The following is a 17,216-nucleotide window of genomic DNA, read 5'->3' on the forward strand; positions in this document are numbered from 1 at the left end:
TCTTTTCGTCCGCGCCTCCAACTCGTGGCCACAATTCCAAGGCTCTCGGTGTTAACTCGCGAGAATAAAGCCCCCGTTTTATTCGCGACGTTGACGGAAGCGGCGGATATGAACTGCTGCAAGAGGCTGGTTCTTGCACCAGGCGCGCCGGGGTTTCCGCGCTACACCTCGACCGATAGTCTTTCCGCCCGTATCTCGCATAACAAATGGCCCGTCTTTGCAGAGCAACACTCGGGCGAACGGCTCACTAAATCCGGCCCATTTGAGCCCCTTACGTATTCAATAGCTTACACTATTGCCACGGGCATGCACGAAGAAGGATGCCGGCAGCCGCTAAACGAGCAATGAGAAGCCAAACTAGGCAGTTACTACGTACTACACGTATGGTAATAGTCTAGACCCGGCAAGCTCCTTGGTAAACGCGACAGACCGAGATGAGGCTTGGAGCGCCTCATGCAGGCCGCCAGCAAAGATCTACCCGCAGTTCAGCTGTGGCGCACAGAACGATGTGCAATCTTGAAACAGGCCAAAACTGGGCATCTACATTGCGCCGGCACAGACCTGCAGATTTTGTCAACGACCAGACGCGAAGGTTAAACAGCAGGACCGGCAACAGCGCCTTCAGGAAACGTAATCGCGACGAGCAAGCTGTTCGGGAATTGCGGGACTTGGCTGGATGGCCCCCCGGACCAGACTCAATGCCCGATACCGTGTCGTGATCTTCATTAATCTGTATCGTAGATGAGGGCTTCCAATATGTCGCCCAGCTCAAACCCTAGCCTGCCACTCACCATGGCACCGACACCAATCATCTCCGCATACTGCCAATCAGCTCGCGCTGCGTCTCCCGGTCGCGCTGGCCCTCACTCAGGCTGCCGATGCTGCGCAAGTCACCGACCACGTCCTTGGCCTTGCCGAAGTAGACCTCCTGCAACAGATTGCGCATCTTGAGCTCCATGTCCTCAACCAGGCGGCCAATGTTGGCAATGTGGCTTTCGTCGCTCTCGACAGGCAAGTCCTGCTCGACCTGGCGCGTCATGTTGCCCGACAGGTCCACCTCGCCCAGCGAAGCGCCCTTGGTGGCGAGCGAAAGGATCACGGTCGACGTCAGGCGGTAGTTGGACGTACGCCCGCGCTCGCTTGCCTCGAAGACGTGGATCGAGTCCCACACACCCGAGGATGCGCCGTCGTTTTGCGGGGAAGCTGGAGGACGACAAAAGTCAGCCTCTCTTCTCCATACCGGGTATTGATCCTTTTCCCCCTCCCAACTCACCTTTCTTCAACAAAACAACCCCCGCAAACCCATCGTCCAAGTTCCACAAGTACACGGACGAGACACCGCCCTCGTAGTACAGCTCCCGGTAGACGTCGAATGCCTCGTTGGCCTTGATCTCCATCTTGCGCACCCGCTCCCCCGGCACCGCGCCCTCACCTGCCCCTTCGTTGCTCCCGCCCGCCCCGACGCCGCCCACGCCGGCCTCGTCCAGCGGAGGGTCGAACTGGTTGCTCCAGGGCGAGCGGTAGCTGTCGCCGTCGCGGTTGTAGTCGCAGAGGAGGTAGTCCCGCCCCGTCTGCTTGCAGCGGCGGATGGATAGGGGCTGGTCGACGGACGACAGGAGGTCTTCGGCCAGGTCAGGCGCGAGGGAGATGATGTTGTTGAGGTGCTCGGCTGTGTGTTTTGGGTTGAGCCGGCGGAGGAGGTCTCTGGACCGGGGAGACAGGGTTGGGTTAGTGGTTGGGCTAGGGTGACAGGGATCGGATTCGTTTTGTGGGTAAACTTACAGCGCCGAGTCGAAAGGGTCGGCGGTCGCCATTTTCGGTGCTGGTTGCGAGGTGGCTGACTCGACTGGGTGATGAAGTTAGGTTGGATACGATTCCGTCGCGGGGTGTGTTACGGTTGGAGCTTCCCGGGGGTGAAATGGCGGGGCTGCTGTCAGGGGCTCGTGCACGTCCATGGACAGGGGTCCTTGAGTGCTTGTGGAAAGCTCCTGTCATCCCTGAAATGGAACCTCGTTTCAATCACGAAAAACATCGTATTTCATGTGAATTGGCGGCTTCCATTCGCCGCCATTCTCTAATACAAGGGGCTTCATGGCGTCTGGAAACGATGCTAAATCCAATGCAACGGCTGGCAAAGATAGCCGAGGACGCGTGCCTGCCTACAGCAACGATGCTGGTTCAAAGACAGGCCTCTTAGGTGAGCATCAGCCGTCAACAATACACGGTTCAGGCCACGTCTCATCGCCTTTCAGCTTACTGACGACTACGAAGATGTTGCACTTTCTCTCTTGATACCCGGACTGATCCTAGTTCATTTGATCGTTGCTCCTTATACCAAGGTCGAGGAATCTTTTAATATCCAGGCCGCTCACGATGTGCTCGTCTACGGGACACCCACTTCGGACATTTACCGGAAGCTGTCCAGCACCTATGACCACTTCACGTTTCCGGGCGCCGTCCCTCGGACCTTTATAGGTGCGGTGCTTCTGGCGGGGTTTGCGCAGCCGGCCGTTGCCGTCGTCGGCTTTCAGCACGCCCAGTTCGTGGTCAGGGCAGTCTTGGGACTGTTCAACGCCGCATGTCTGCTCGTCTTTGCCCAGAATCTCCGACGGGCGTACGGGGCCACAACCGCGAGGTGGTATCTTCTGCTTCAAGCCAGCCAGTTCCACGTCGTCTTTTACGCCTCTCGAACGCTGCCGAACATGTTTGCCTTTGGATTGAGTACATCTCACACCCGGTTCACAAGATGCGCCCACTGACTGTACTAGCAACACTGGCCTTCGCCTTCCTCCTCCCGCATCCCAGCAACCCCAAATCTACACCCCGCCGCCAGCGCCTCGCCATAACCATGTTCGTCTTCGCCGCCGCCGTCTTCCGCTCCGAAGTCGCCCTCCTCTTGGCCATCAACATTCTCTACCTCGTTATTCTCCCTGAACTCTCCTTGGAGCGAGTAATCTTCCCCTTTTCTGTCTCCTTTCTCACCGCTCTCGCCACCTCGGTCCCCATAGACAGCTACTTCTGGCAGCGCCCACTCTGGCCCGAGCTCTGGGGCTTTTACTACAACGTCGTCCAGGGGTCCGCCTCCAACTGGGGCGTCTCCCCCTGGCATTACTATTTCACGTCTGCCCTCCCCAGGCTGCTGGTCAATCCATTAGCGTATGGCGTCCTCATCCCCTTCGCCCTACGGCACCCGGCCCTCCGGCCTGCGGCAAATCGGTTAGTCATCCCGCCCCTGCTTTTCATCGCCGTCTACTCCCTCCAGCCTCACAAAGAAACCCGCTTCATCTTTTACGCCGTCCCTCCCTTGACTGCGGCGGCTGCGCTCTCAGCGAACCTGCTCTTTAACCGTCGCCGCGGGAAGGGCTTCCTCTCGTCGGTGCTCGCGCTTGTCCTTGTGGTGTCGGTCCTGTGCTCGTTTGCGGCTAGCTCGGCCATGCTCGCCCTCTCGGCGCTCAACTACCCCGGCGGCGAAGCACTCGCGTATGTGAGGGACTCGGTTCTCCGCAACCAGGCGCCTGCTGCTGCTACGGTGGACTCATCGGCCGTGGTCCCTGTGCATGCTGACGTCCTGGCTTGCATGACCGGGGTTACGCTCTTCGGCTCGGCGACGGCAAGCTCGGTGCGGGACGTTGCTATCGCTGCGGTTCCTTTGAGTTTGAGCGGTACTGGCGGCAATGGTGGCCAGGAGGGAGGAGATCTAGTGAAGCAGCGCGGTGGGGGCCCGTCGATTGTGGTGGATAAAACAGAGGGTGAGACGGTGTTGCGGACGCAGGAGTTTTGGAGACAGTTCGGGTATGTGCTTGTGGAAGAGCCGGAGAGGGTTCAAGGGATGGACGGGGAGTGGGAGAAGGTGGCGGTGGTCAAAGGGTATGGCGGGATTGAAATTGTGAAGCCCGGTGAGAAGGAAGAGGAAGATGCGATGGTTCCGGTTGTGGGGATGGGCAGGACGGTGGCATTGTGGAAGCGGAGGGTAAGGGCTCTCACTGGAGGCTGGTGGATCGGTCCCAGGATGGTGGAAAAGATATATATACTGAAAAGGGTAAAAGTGGCAGCGAAAAAGATGGCTGCTGTGGAGGCTCGGTAGATGTTGGATGTGATATCCGTGTAATATGCAATTCATTTCGTCCCCACGTGCCTGCATTTCTAGAGATCATTTTCCTTTCCATCTACCCCTTTTTTATATTCTCGATGTTTATCTTTTCCCGGCTATCCATCCCGCAACAGATCCCACATCTCCAAGCCAACTCCGCCTACCATCAGCTTGCCGGGGGCGATGAGCTCCAAATCTCCCGCGTCGGCCACCGAGCTGTACTGATTATCCACCATGGCCACTCGAAGGCCTCGGCTGTCGTCCTTCCTTTCTATCTTCCAGAGTTTTACCTGCTGATCGTTGCTAACGGTCGCAACCTCGGTAAGGTCTAGTTCCTGCTTGACCGTGCAAAGCCCTGTGATCGCAGCCGCATGCGCGTCCTTCACCCTGTACCTGCCCAGCACAGAGTATCCGGTTCCCTCGCTTGATAGATCAAGGAAGCCAAGAGCATTGTCATCGCCGCCCGTGATAACCAGCCATTGGCCCGAGTGTTCGACTGCCGACAAATCGAGGCTCTTTATGCTGCTCTGGTGAAGCTTCGCTGTCAAGACCAGCTCAAACTCGCCCGTTTCCTCCCCTTGCCGCGTCGCGGCTCTCCAAACAGCCACATGCCCGTCCGTATACGCCATCAGTACACGCACCCCCCCGCTCCCTTCTTCCACCCGCAAATGCCTAACCTGCGTCGGACACGCACCGGTATAGCGGCCACTTGCCAACAACTTAAAGCGCCCTCCTCTTCGGTTTCCCGAACCAGGACCGGAGCTATCGATACCCGGGGGAGAATAGACGTAGCTCCGGACCGCCGAATCCGACAGCCCCAGCGAGACGAGCATCGTCCCCTCGTCGCCAGGCCATTCCGCGACATCAAAATCCACAATCCTCAAGTCCCCATCCGCCGTCTTGTCATCCCACACGGCTTCCCTCACCACCGCCAACGCATCATACGATCCCCCATCCTCCTCCTCCTCCGCACTGAGCCTCGCAACCCGCCAAACAAACAACTCCTCACTCCCCGCCGAACTGACAAGACACCCCTCCCCAAACCACTTCAGCGCCTGCACACCAGCCGAATGGCCCTCCACCACAGCAAGGCACTGCATCCGGGGACGCGCCTCATCCCCCGCTGGCCCGCGCCAGATCCGAACCGCGGTATCCTCCGCGCCCGTAGCCACCAGCCGACCCGACGCTGATCCCCTCGCCGAACCCGCCGCCGCGGTCGTAGCAGCAGCAACGGCCTTGACTTCCCGCCCGTGGCCCCCGCCATTCCCGCCCCCCTCCCCGCCGTTCACAACCCGCTGCGGCGCCCCGCCTTGCGAATACACCCGCAGCCGCTCCCCGCGCGAGAACACCAGCCTCAGCTGGCCCGGGTCGTGCGCGGGGGAGACGGCGGCGAAGGGCCGGTGGGCGCCGCCGCACTCGATGCTGGCCAGCGTGGCGTGGGTGGTGGCGTTGTAGGCGAGGAAGTTCTTGTTTTGGAAGCCGTGGAGGATCAGCTGTCGGCTGTTGTTGTTGTTGTTGTTGTTGTTGTTGTTGTTGTCGTCGTCGTTATTGTTGGCGTTACTCGGGTGAGGGAAGGGCGTGGTGAAGAAGGCGGATTCGAGGGTGCCGAGCGGCGGCGAGATCTCGTGGAGTAAGTGCAGCTGGGAGGAGGTGAGGGTGTAGATGCGGTATTTGCCGTCGCGGCAGGTGGCGAGGAAGGTTGTTGTCGTGGTGGCGGTAGTAGTAGTAGTAGTGGTGGTGGTGGTGGTGGTGGTTGGTGTTGTTCCTGGAAGGGGGACAATGCAGGTGATGGCGTCTTTGGTTTTGGCGTCTTTGCGCGAGCTTAGGGGGATGAAGGCGGAGGATTCGGGGGAGGGGGTGTAGTACGCGGTTACGAAGCCGGTGCGGGAGCCGAGGATGAGGGTGGGGCCGCAGAAGGCGGCGGAGGTTACGATGTAGTGTTCTGGAAGGATAATTTTGCGCGGGTCGATGGCTGAGGTGTTGGTGGATGGGTCGAAGTGGAGGAGCAGGGCGTGGTTGAGGCCGAGGACCGTGATGATGACGGACCAGGGCGTCTGGGGCTGTTCTTCGGGTGGATGTTGAGGTGAGCTGTCGAGCAGGATGATGTCTGATACTTTGGCCGGGAATTGGGCAAGTTCGCGGACCTCGTGTCCGTCTTGGTAAAAGTAGAGCTTTCCTGATGTACTGCCGATAAGTGCCGTACCCCTTGCAGGGCTTTTCACGACATGGTAAGACCCCAAGTCGAAAATGACAGCGTCAGCGAGGGTAACTTCTTCCCAGGCAAGGGAGTCTCCGAACGTGGCGACAAAATGCCTTCCAGAGGCCTTGGTTGCCAGAACCTTCTTGTCCGACAAAAAAGCGTACCGTTGAAATGCGTGCTTCGTGTTCTTCTTCGTCTGAGGCTCTGTCGAACTCTGGGGTGCTCTCTGGAGACTTTGCAAGACATCTTCGAAGGTCAGGCTGAGGTCAAGATTCCCATATGTTTGGGAGTAGCCTATGTCCCTAAGCTTCCCGGCAACGACAATCTTGCCGTCCGCTCCCCCGGTAGCAACGAGCGGTTGATCCCCCCGACTCAGAACCGCGGCGGACCATATGTTCTTTCCACTGTGGCAGGTATCTGCGCCGCAGTGCCGAAGTATCCCTATTGTCGCTCCTAGGCCAGACCTGAGTGATTCCTGCCACTGCTTCAGATCTAGGGTAAGCTCCCACTTCTGCCGTGAACAGTCCTCGCCAAACGAGTACACCTCCACAGGATTGGCTGTGGGCGAGCAGTAGTTTGTTCTGCCGGTAAACTTGACATGCCATATCCTGGAGACGTGGCCCATAGCAACAGCAAGACATCGATATGAGTCATTCCTGTTCTCCTGCTTGGCCTCTGAGTTGCCACCAAACCCCGTCTCTCGGGCCTCGGCGAGCGCCTTGGAATCGATCCCATTACTGACTGCAGTGGCAAGAGGGCGGTCTGTTATGTCCCAGACGCGGATTGTTCTGTCATCGCTACAGCTGGCAAGCAACCTAACTTTAACATCAGGGGTGATGCCGATTTCGGGCGAGATGTTAACCCCGAAGATGGACCCCTCGTGACCGGTAAAGACGTAGAGTACTTCCCATTGGGAGAGTTTGGAGGAATCGATGTAGTACTTCCATACGATAATCTCTCCAAATACGGTGCCACCTGCGACGAGGATGACCCCTGGTGACAGCAAACAGAGGTCAGCAGAATATAAGATGGGTCGTGATGGGGAGATTAAGGGTCCGAAGGTGAGAGAGTGCCCGTCTGCGCTGACCGAGAGCGGGAGAATCTCGTTGTGGGCAGTAATAAGAGCGCCATTTATCTTTTCCGAAGAGCATAAGATCCCGTCATAGATCCAATCTGGCGCTTTGAGCTCGTAGGGCCGAGAGGGGATTGACCCGTCGATGAGCGCCTTTAGGGAGGTCTGAGGCAGGGCAGCCACCGACTGCCCGCCCCATACGAGGACACCGTTTTGTTCATCGGACGAACCCGGACATTCCCCATGGCCAGAAACGTAAAGTCCATGAATGGGCTGAGAATGAAAGACCTTGAGCTGCCCGAGCATACGAGAACTCTGGACGTCGTAGACTTTGAGAAAAGTATCTTCTCCCGAGAGAAGCAAGACACGATCTGGTCCGGCGTCATAGAAGGCGAGTGCGGTTATGGGACTGAGCGCATAGCTGTGCCCCAAACGCGTTACTGCCCGGCTCTTCAAGTGTATCAGTGACTGTTATTTGGGGTGAATATGAGGGGTTTGGATGTTGAATGAGTCACTGCAATGAGAAACGGATGGGTTTGGCGTACCTTATGAGCCATCATGACAGGGCCAAAAATGTAGTATTGAGAATAGTCAAGAGTTCTCTAAGCGATTACTTTTGGTTGTAGACGCAGACTCATGCTCATTTTCTGCGGGTGTTTTTGGACTCAAAAAGGGAGTCAAGTTTGGATAACCCTAACCCTGGATCGATCTGAAAGGGGGAAAATTCTCTCCGAGTTTTTTATACTTACAACATGTTTGACTGTATAATGGAGGTATATTCTAACCTACCTAGCTAAGCTTCTTGAAAGGATGTCGGTCATATCGCCGCAAGATACCCTCATATTTCCTTCACTCTTCCGTTCCTGGACGGTGCTCAGCCTGAAGGCACCGTTTCTCATCACAGTGAGGCACACCGATCCATCGGATTGGGGCAAGGTTGCTGTAACCACCTTGCTGCAGTTTGGCAACCCGTGCCTCATCAAAGCATGGGTCCGCACCTGTAATGTTTCACGGCCGTTGTTTGTAAACTCGCAGCTGCCTTTCTCCTCTGGTCGGATAACCGCCTTCAGCCTGGTCGTGCCAACAGGGGGCTCTCACATCGCTGGGCTGGTCGCGTTGGGCTGACGGCAACCTGGGTCTTGATTCCCTCGGAAAGTCGAGTCTCATCCCCTGTTGCTGATGACCGCGGTGTATGCAGACATGCGCCACGCACTATCCAAATACCCTGTGACAGATCAGTTTTAAGGTTAATTATCATCTAGGATTGTGCCAGGGTCCCCACAGCAAGCGACAGGCACGGAGCATCACGCCAGACAAAGTCACGCCAAAATTCTGGGATATCAGAAGTAACGATAAGACATATCATATTCTCGATTCGTCAAGACCCAAGTGGGTATCATATGGAAATTCTCGTCTCTTGGCGTCTTTCCCCCGGCTGACTCCTGTCGCCGGGTCGCCAAACCCAAAAAGCTCCAGACCGAGCCCCGTCTTCCGAGTCGCCCCAAAGACCAAAAACCAGCCAACGCCGAAGTGATGCAGTAGATAACGATTAAAGTAAAGCCTCCGCTCCTAACGAGACAATACGAGGCGACATGTGGAGATGTCCCTGTCTTGACGCCTCGTCCCTTCCTAGCACCGTTTTATTCCCTTATCTAAGCCCCTTTACCTCATCACCCGTTAAACACGAACGTGCGAGTACGGCTCGTACGCGCCCGAATGCTGCTGCTGCGGTGAAGCGTAGGACTGGGTGGGGTACTGCTGAGCATAGTTGCTCTGGTAGCCATGGGGATCGCTGAGGCGCTGGTACGAGCTGTTGGTGCTCGGTATGAACTTCTCGCTCTCCGCGCCACCGCGTTTGCGGCGGGACGAGTGGTCGGGGGCGCAGCAGCAGATGGTGAACAGCCAGAACAGACCGGCAGCAAGGGCAAACGCGGCACCCAGCCAGACGGCCACGAGGAAGCGCGTGTTGAAGTGGGCGTCGACGCCGTACCACCTGGCGGTGCCCTCGACGGCACCGACAACCACGACCGAGGTGGCGGTGGACAGGGCGGCGGCGCCGCACACGGCGGCCGTGGCAATCAGCGCGACCAGCCAAGTGACGCACGAGAAGATGCGACTGCAGTTGGCAAAGAGGCCAAAGAGCAGCTCGACGCCCAGCGCGACATAGGCAATGATGAAGACGATCTGGGTCCAGCGGGAGACGGTACCAAAGATCTTGACGGCATCAGTGATCTCGCTGGGCAGCGTCACGTTCTGGCCCGTGACGGTCAGTAGGGTGTTGATGTCGCCCGTTGTCGTGTTGAGTACGTTGGTTGCCCAGTTGAAGGCCGGCTGGGTGCACTGGCGCTCGCCGCCGTTCTGAGGGATGAAGCAGTAGCCCCAAATGCTGACATCGTAGAGCTTGTGGAGACTGAGGTCGGCCGCCGTGATGTTGCCCGTCCTGGAGACGTCGGCCTGTCGGCTGTTGACGAGGGGGTCGACGACATCATTGAAGCTATCCGGCACATCGACGCCGGCGCTGCTGAGAATGTTTGATACCGACAGCGGCGATATCGACAGGTCGGTTGTGTTGACCTGGAACATGTATAGCGACTTGTCGGCCACGCCCGCCAGGCCTGCCACCAGCATGGCAATCAACGATGCCAGCGTCAGCAGGAACGGCAGCAGCACGCACACAAATCGCCCGAAATTCGCCATTGTGCGTCTTTATCCCTCTTAATGCCGGGTTATGGGTGTGGCGGTCGAACTGTTGCAGGTGCGTTGATTACTTTTTAGCGACTCGCGGGGTGGGGCGACGTCGAGTGTCGAGCAGCTGCCTCTGATGGATATCGACGGAATTGAGAGGCTCCAGATTTATCTGGAGAGCGATGAGGGAAAGATGGACGAGTCGAGGTAAGAACGGCATACGGGCACCCGAGATAAATAAAGCGGCAATCCGGTTGCGTACGCAACGCCAAACACAACCCACACGCAAACCCCGTGCTGACGGCTGGCAAGGTGCTCAGCTGCAGGTTGGGCTAGCGAAGGCTGTGTTGCCCCCTCGGCCGGGTGGCGCAGTTGCCTATCCCTGTGGATGACGGCGGGCGGGTCCCCGTACCGTTTCTACAGCCAGTCGCTTCCCGTGTTCCGGCCCGCGCAAACACCCTGATCGCTCGAACGTCTAGGCTTCCCTAGCCAAGCATTCTTTTTGGGCAATCCCACTAACGTTAGGCACTGGGGTTATCTTGCAGTGCCCAGCGCGGAACAGCTGCCTCAAAGCCCGACCCCGGTCTGCGTGCAAATCGCTTACTATGTAATATGGATTTTGTGTTCTTTTCTTTGCAGAAGACCCTGAATCCGGCCTGCTCTCACGGAGAATTCGTGGCATGCCCGCGCAGGCGACGAAATTACAGATCGGCGGAAGGGTGAGCGGCGCCTTGGCAGCGTCCATGCTCGCCGCTTCAGAAGTGGGCTTTGTCTAGTAGGCTGCTATTCTACAGCACAGTAACCGTTTCCGGCAAAGGTCGGGAACGGCAACCACCACGAGAGAAATCGCATCAGGTCTGCTTCGGATGGGACTTTCAGTGCTTTGTGCCCCCTCCGTGTCGCTCAAGCTGTTTTATCCGTTCACGAGAGAACGGTCAACGGACCGCACCGTCACACATAAACGGCACGGCTGCAACTACGTCCTGCGTTACGTAGTGTGCTTGTAGATCCGGGAGTTGATGCTGGGCAGACTTTTTGCCTGAAGCCGCGTTTCATAGGCCTTGGCGGCTGCAACACTCCACATATGAAGTCGTCGACTCCAGCTGCAACCATAGCAATGACCGACGCTTCGTGTCTCTGTAGGAACAGTGTTACGCGGAGCGTGCTCTTCAAGAACTGGGCGCAGAGTCTCACCCGACACCCATGTCGAAGAGGATGTGACTGGTAAACCTCGCGATTGGGTGCTTGCCCGCTGCTCGTTGACACTCCGGCCGCGTGGGGCGGTTCCTCATCGGTGGGATTACGCCAGCACCGAGGGCTGAGCTTCAACAGAGGATTGTACAACACCCATAGTTCCGAAGCTACCGTCCTGTGAAACGAGTAGCGGCAGAGATGGGCTCGAGGCTACACGTAACTCCGACGAAAAGTCTTCTCTCCGAGCGCCAGTAAGTCGCTATAGCTGCCGGACAGTCAACATCGTGTTGGGGGATCTGCGTTTACATCAAACGTCAATTCCAAGTCCCGCTGTTGATTGTTCGGACCCTTGCCCGTGCTGTGGGGACAGGCCTGTGTGGCTGGCGTCGTGAGCGGGGTCCAGCGGTGTGGTGGCTGGGCAACACTCGGGTGCTGAGTTGTCCGGGGCAGAATTCTAATTTTGGAATGGCAATTCTGTTCCCACAATGACGGAACGGGTGCCAAGATTGAAGGCCAAGGCACGGACGGGAGGTACGGTGAGCGGTGAGCGGCATTGCCAAGACCGGCCCCTCCCCAGCCCGCTTCTTTACCGAAATCCCCCATCTCCACCTGACTTCCAGGCCCGACTCCGGACCGGGCCCGGCGGCGGGGGCTCTCAAGATGTCGGCCGGCCTCCGAGTGGCCGGGGTCGGCCTCGCCCGGCCCCTCATCAAACACAAGCCCAAACAGTGTCCCAGCTCAATGCTGCGTTCTAGTGTACCTGGAAGTTTGCGTTCGACGAGAAGCAAACACGTTCGCTCTGTTGACAGCGGCCATGCCTAGCGACGGGCCTGGTGGTCGCCACGAAGTCAACGACACTGCTTCCCCCAGATGTGCTGGCATGATGCCGTTCGGCTGACAGCAGCCTTCCGATGTGGAAGTGCATTGTGTCTGATAAAAGCATCCTTAGGGCGCCTCCCCCCGGCCCCCCCTCCCTGTGGCTTCTGTGACGAAGTAGCCCGTGTCCCCCACTGCCGTGACCTCCCACGAGCCGCTGCGCTTGCACTAATCGGGAACCGAGCCGTTCTGGTCCGGGAGTTGGATACCGAATCACGGCCGGCATGGCAGAAATCTCTTTCCCCCTCGAGAGACTCTGCATCGCTACACCGCTTCGCCGAGCCAAGGGGTGAGGTCATGTGGCCATGCACATGCGTTCTCGCGCAGGGAAAAGCAGGTTCAAATGGCACCTAGCTGGACTTGCCAGGCGGCTGCCCCTTGCTCTCAAGCCCGCTTGTGGGTACCCGACCACCCCAGCATTTCTATCGCATCGAAAAAAGAGTTGCATCGCACAGCAGCCGCCGGCAGCTTCCCGCAGCTGCGTTCCAGGCTGTTCGATGCGCACACACGTGTTTCCGAGCTGAGGCCGTTTCCCCCCACACTGGTTCCCGGGTGTTGGGCAGCACAGAGACCCGGGCCCAAGGGGATGAGAGTCTCGGGGCCCGCAAGCTCGATTTTTCACAGCAGCACCAAGACTGGCCGTGTCTCGAGTCCGGTGCAGCCAAGCTCTGTCAAAGCGAAAGAGAAGGCCAAAGATGTTTCGCTCGCTGCACACTGTATTGCGTACGACTGCCCTTGCAGCAGATCTGGATGCATTGCGTGCCGGATTCTCGCGTTGGCCATCCAATTAAGGTCCATGGCTGCCAGCTACACTATCCACACCGAGATCCGCGCTGGAAACTGCAGCGCTCCGCAGGCGCAGAGTCGCAGCTTTGTTGCGGGGCGGGCTAGCCGCAGGAGGGTGCCATTTGCATCGCCCAAACCGCCCCAAACCGCCCCACTACCGATACAAGATGAGGCACGTGCCGTTGGTTCGCGCCCATTCGTTCGCGGCTTTCTCGTCATTCCATCCTCTTCGGTGGCCAACAAGTCGCCGAGTTGTCGAGAAGCTCTCCGTCGTTTTTTTTGACATCTCTCCTAGACTCGTACGATCCCTTGATAGGCAATTGCCATCCCGTCATCCCCTTGTGCCGCCGGTTCCCTTCAGGTATTGTTATTCGCCGAGTGCGCGCATCCCAATTCATCCACACTGCCGGTGCGCAGTTTCGTCAAGGCGCCCAGTCCTCTCACGCTGCCGGCTGCAATCGTCATCAGCCTTCTTTCGCACATTCAAGAGGAACCTGATCGATCGGTCGCCAATCGATCGCCTCGGCCCATCACCTGAGTAACCTCAATCGCGCCGCTTGCGACTTTTGTCCGGGACCCCTCGCGGCAGCTAGTTTCCTCGTGCTGCGACCAACGCCGTGGCCCCTCCAACCTCAACCTCGACCGGGACCCTCGGGCCGTAGATCACGCCGTGGCAAGTTCCATTCGACAACACCTTCTCCGTTTATCGCTCAACCGTCACCTATTACTACAGCATCCTCAACTCGCTACGCCTCCATCCCTCTTCGCTGCGGTAGCGACTTGGATCGCTACTCCGTTCCAAGTATCAGGTCGAGTCTTCTACCCCCCCGGCGCCTCCCTCAGCCTTGGCGGGATAGGTCCTGGGCTCTCCCACTTATCGGCCGTAGGTTTTTTTTTTTTTTTTTTTTTTTTTTTTTTTTTTTTGCAGATTCGTCTCTCTCACATACCCACATTTCTCCTTCTTTTTAACTTTTGCTCTTCATCCCAAGCCATTGCCTATCCAACGTCCTCCCTTTCGCCTTGGCTTTTGGCTCTCCGCACTTCTCTTTTGCTTGTTGTTTGTGGACAGGGCAAGCTGGCTGACATCATCGCACTCGTCGAGTTCACGAGCCGATCTCTATAACCCCGACCTAAACTCCATCGGTGCCTGTCCGTTCCGATAAATCCGACTAGCCACCGCGCTGTCTCAAGGTCCAGTGCACGCACCCCCCAAAATCGTACCACTCCCCGCTTAGTCGATCCACGAGTTTTCGAAAACGGAACGCTCAACGGGACGCCGGTCTTCTACTGCCATTAGTTTGCTCTCCGACCTCGAGCGATTCTATCATCCTCCCTAGGGATCTCGGGGCGCACCAGGTAGAGAAATTGCTTCTAGACGGGTGTAGCGGTAGGCTGTGTGGCATTCAAAGGCGGCCCTGCCGGAACCACAACCTGACACGCGCACGCCGTCCAGCCCCTCGACTTCTCCGTACCAGAGTTCACTACTCTCTGACATTGAGAAACCATGGGCAACCAATCTTCCAAGGATGCCGGTGCGGCGTCTTCCAAGGCTTCCGGCAACGGCGAGGAAAGCTTCCAGTCGTACCCGTCCTTCAGCAGGTCCGACACGAGAGAGTCGTCCCGCTCGTTCCGCTCTCTCCGCTCCAAGATTCCGGGTTCGGGTAAGACGGACAGTCCCAGGAGCTCTACGGTCCTTGCGAACGGGGACACCCCCGAGAAGTCGGATGCAGCTTCGGTCAAGTCGGGGAGGAGCGGGAGATCGTCTCAGACCCGCGCTAGCCGTGCTGACTCGGTTCCGTCTCCAACCTCACCTGCATCGGTCGACACTGCCATCCTGAATTCCCCGCCCATGGTCGATGCGCCTCCCCCATCGCCCGTTCAGTCGGCGTCCATCAGGGCGGGACACCGCGACGTCTCTGCCGCCCAGGCTAGCGGGGAGGTTGACCATGTTTCGGACAAGCCGCCTTCTGGCGCTGTTAACTCCACCCTGGTTTCACAGCCGCCCGGACAGAGCATCCTCGTAAAGCGTGAGGATGTCGTCAACCTGGTTTCGGTCACTTCCCCGCGGGAATCTATCAAGGAGGAAGCCGCCTCTGGCATTGCGATGAGCGAGATCAAGGACATCGACCTCGACGACTTCATCAAGCGGTTGCTGGATGCTGCCTATGCAGGCAAGGTCACCAAGAGCGTCTGCCTCAAGAATGCCGAGATCACAGCCATTTGCCACCGTGCCAGGGAGTGCCTCCTTTCCCAGCCAGCCCTCCTCGAGCTGGATGCTCCCGTCAAGATTGTCGGGGATGTTCACGGTCAGTACACGGATCTCATCCGCATGTTCGAGATGTGTGGTTTCCCGCCCAACACAAACTACCTGTTCCTTGGCGACTACGTGGATCGCGGGAAACAGTCCCTTGAGACCATCCTGCTTCTGCTCTGCTACAAGCTCAAGTACCCGGAGAATTTCTTCCTGCTTCGCGGCAACCATGAATGCGCCAACGTCACGCGCGTCTACGGCTTCTACGATGAATGCAAGCGGAGATGCAACGTGAAGATCTGGAAAACCTTTGTTGACACATTCAACACGCTCCCCATCGCTGCCATCGTCGCGGCCAAGATCTTCTGCGTTCACGGCGGCCTGTCCCCCGCTCTCAGCCACATGGACGATATCCGGAACATTGCGCGTCCGACGGATGTGCCCGATTACGGGCTTTTGAACGACTTGCTGTGGTCTGACCCGGCTGATATGGAACAGGATTGGGAGGCGAACGAAAGAGGTGTCAGCTACTGCTTTGGTAAGAAGGTCATTACAGATTTCCTGGCCACCAACGACTTTGATCTCGTCTGCCGAGCACACATGGTAGTCGAAGACGGCTATGAGTTCTTCACCGATCGCGTCCTAGTCGCCGTCTTTAGTGCGCCTAATGTGAGTAGCCGCGACTCGTCTTTGTCAATTTTGACTAACGGATCCTAGTACTGCGGAGAGTTCGACAATTGGGGGGCTGTCATGTCGGTATCCACGGAGCTTCTTTGCAGTTTTGAGCTGCTCAAGCCCCTGGATTCGAATGCTCTCAAGAACCACATCAAGAAGGGCAGGAATAAAAGGAACCAAATGCTCAACAGTCCGGTACGCTCCGTTTCCCAGCGGTTCTCTTCTCCGTCTTTGCTCCACTAACACATCTTCAAGCCCGCAAATGTGTATCCCCAGAGCGTCTGAGCGGTGAGCGGCGCGGCGTCGAGTGCGTCGTTTTAGCACGAGAAGACGCATTGGACTCATATTTAGTGGGAGCAGCAGGCTTCCTGCAGCACCAAAGCACCACACATGGCCGATTCGCGGACTTCGTCTGGTAGTGAATGGTGTGGCTTGATGTGCACACGAGCAGGCGAATGTGATAAACGAGAATGAACCGACAGGATATGCTGTTTTCTCCCGGCGTCAGATAATACGTAACGCAGAGACCCTGACGACTAGGGGAGGTCAAGGACAAGATGGATGGGACGCCTTTTCGGCACCAGGACAAGACCCGTTATCCGATGGTACCCGATTTGGGAGGCCCAAACTGGGCAGCGACAATATTGCTATAACCACTGGATTCGCTTTCGTCAACACGGCCTGGCTTTGTTAAGCGTCCGCTACCGCCATTTCTGCTTTGCAACTGTTATGTACAGTTGGGGGGGGGGGGGTGTATTACCCAAGGTGCAGGGCGCGGGGGTTGCTTCAAGGAAGGACGAGTTGGAGACGGTAGGAGACGAACAAATAACGGCCGCTTGCTGTCTTGGTGGTCCGTTTCGTATCCGATCTGTAAAAGGAGGAAAAACGGAACAAGCAGCCCGGGCAGGGAGAAAAAGGAGTTTGGCGATGTACATGGTGGTGGTGCTGCTCGTATGAACGAAGCAGCTCGGGTCTATAATGTTTCCCATACCTATACCTATAACCTTGGTTCGCTCATCCGGCACTTTCTCCCGAAGTTTTTTTCTCTCCTTTCATGAGCGTTGCGACTCCCATTTCACGTCTATGGGTTAGTTTCGCTTTAGTTTTGGTGCTTTCAGATTGTTGGTAGCCCACGCTAATTTAGTGAGGAATGGTTGTTGATTTTCTGCTACACATTGTTGTTGTTCTCTTGTCAGCGCAACAGGGGGACATGGGAACCAACGCACACGGCGTGAAGCAAATTACCGTACTGGCCATAGCTCGAGTTCTCTTTGCGCGTTGCTATCCTCGTCCCCAACTCCTTGCTCTAAAATCTAGGGAAAGTAGAAAGGAAAAAAAAGTAGAGGAAAAAAAAAGACCACCAGCCCTGAACAGCACCGCCCTGAAA

At 57.3% G+C, this 17,216-nt stretch overlaps 5 protein-coding genes across 5 annotated transcripts; 2 read left to right on the top strand and 3 right to left on the bottom strand.

Annotated features, from left to right (window-relative positions):
* Nucleotides 1-808: 808 nt before the first annotated feature.
* CAP2 (F-actin-capping protein subunit beta) lies at nt 809-1,814 on the bottom strand (the record flags this gene model as incomplete). The annotated part of the gene is made up of 3 exons (XM_071056486.1): nt 809-1,203; nt 1,274-1,704; nt 1,783-1,814. The coding sequence occupies 3 exons, from the start codon at nt 1,812-1,814 to the stop codon at nt 809-811; spliced, it is 858 nt and encodes a 285-aa protein (XP_070912587.1).
* A 293-nt stretch (nt 1,815-2,107) lies between these two features.
* Nucleotides 2,108-4,084, top strand: ECM39 (Dol-P-Man:Man(7)GlcNAc(2)-PP-Dol alpha-1,6-mannosyltransferase; the record flags this gene model as incomplete). Its single annotated transcript, XM_071056487.1, has 3 exons — nt 2,108-2,151; nt 2,231-2,721; nt 2,769-4,084. 3 exons carry the CDS (start codon nt 2,108-2,110, stop codon nt 4,082-4,084), a joined length of 1,851 nt encoding a protein of 616 aa, XP_070912588.1.
* Nucleotides 4,085-4,206: 122 nt separating this feature from the next.
* On the bottom strand, nt 4,207-7,668 carry WDR6 (WD repeat-containing protein 6; the record flags this gene model as incomplete). The annotated part of the gene is made up of 1 exon (XM_071056488.1): nt 4,207-7,668. The coding sequence occupies one exon, from the start codon at nt 7,666-7,668 to the stop codon at nt 4,207-4,209; it is 3,462 nt and encodes a 1,153-aa protein (XP_070912589.1).
* A 1,371-nt stretch (nt 7,669-9,039) lies between these two features.
* On the bottom strand, nt 9,040-10,059 carry MFIFM68171_01067 (uncharacterized protein; the record flags this gene model as incomplete). Its single annotated transcript, XM_071056489.1, has 1 exon — nt 9,040-10,059. The coding sequence occupies one exon, from the start codon at nt 10,057-10,059 to the stop codon at nt 9,040-9,042; it is 1,020 nt and encodes a 339-aa protein (XP_070912590.1).
* Nucleotides 10,060-14,407: 4,348 nt separating this feature from the next.
* pzh1 (serine/threonine protein phosphatase Pzh1) lies at nt 14,408-16,114 on the top strand (the record flags this gene model as incomplete). The annotated part of the gene is made up of 3 exons (XM_071056490.1): nt 14,408-15,823; nt 15,872-16,024; nt 16,085-16,114. 3 exons carry the CDS (start codon nt 14,408-14,410, stop codon nt 16,112-16,114), a joined length of 1,599 nt encoding a protein of 532 aa, XP_070912591.1.
* Between the last annotated feature and the right edge of the window lie 1,102 nt (nt 16,115-17,216).

This window comes from Madurella fahalii (genome assembly GCF_045866475.1).
Source record: "Madurella fahalii IFM 68171 DNA, scaffold_1, whole genome shotgun sequence".
NCBI lineage: Eukaryota > Fungi > Ascomycota > Sordariomycetes > Sordariales > Madurella > Madurella fahalii.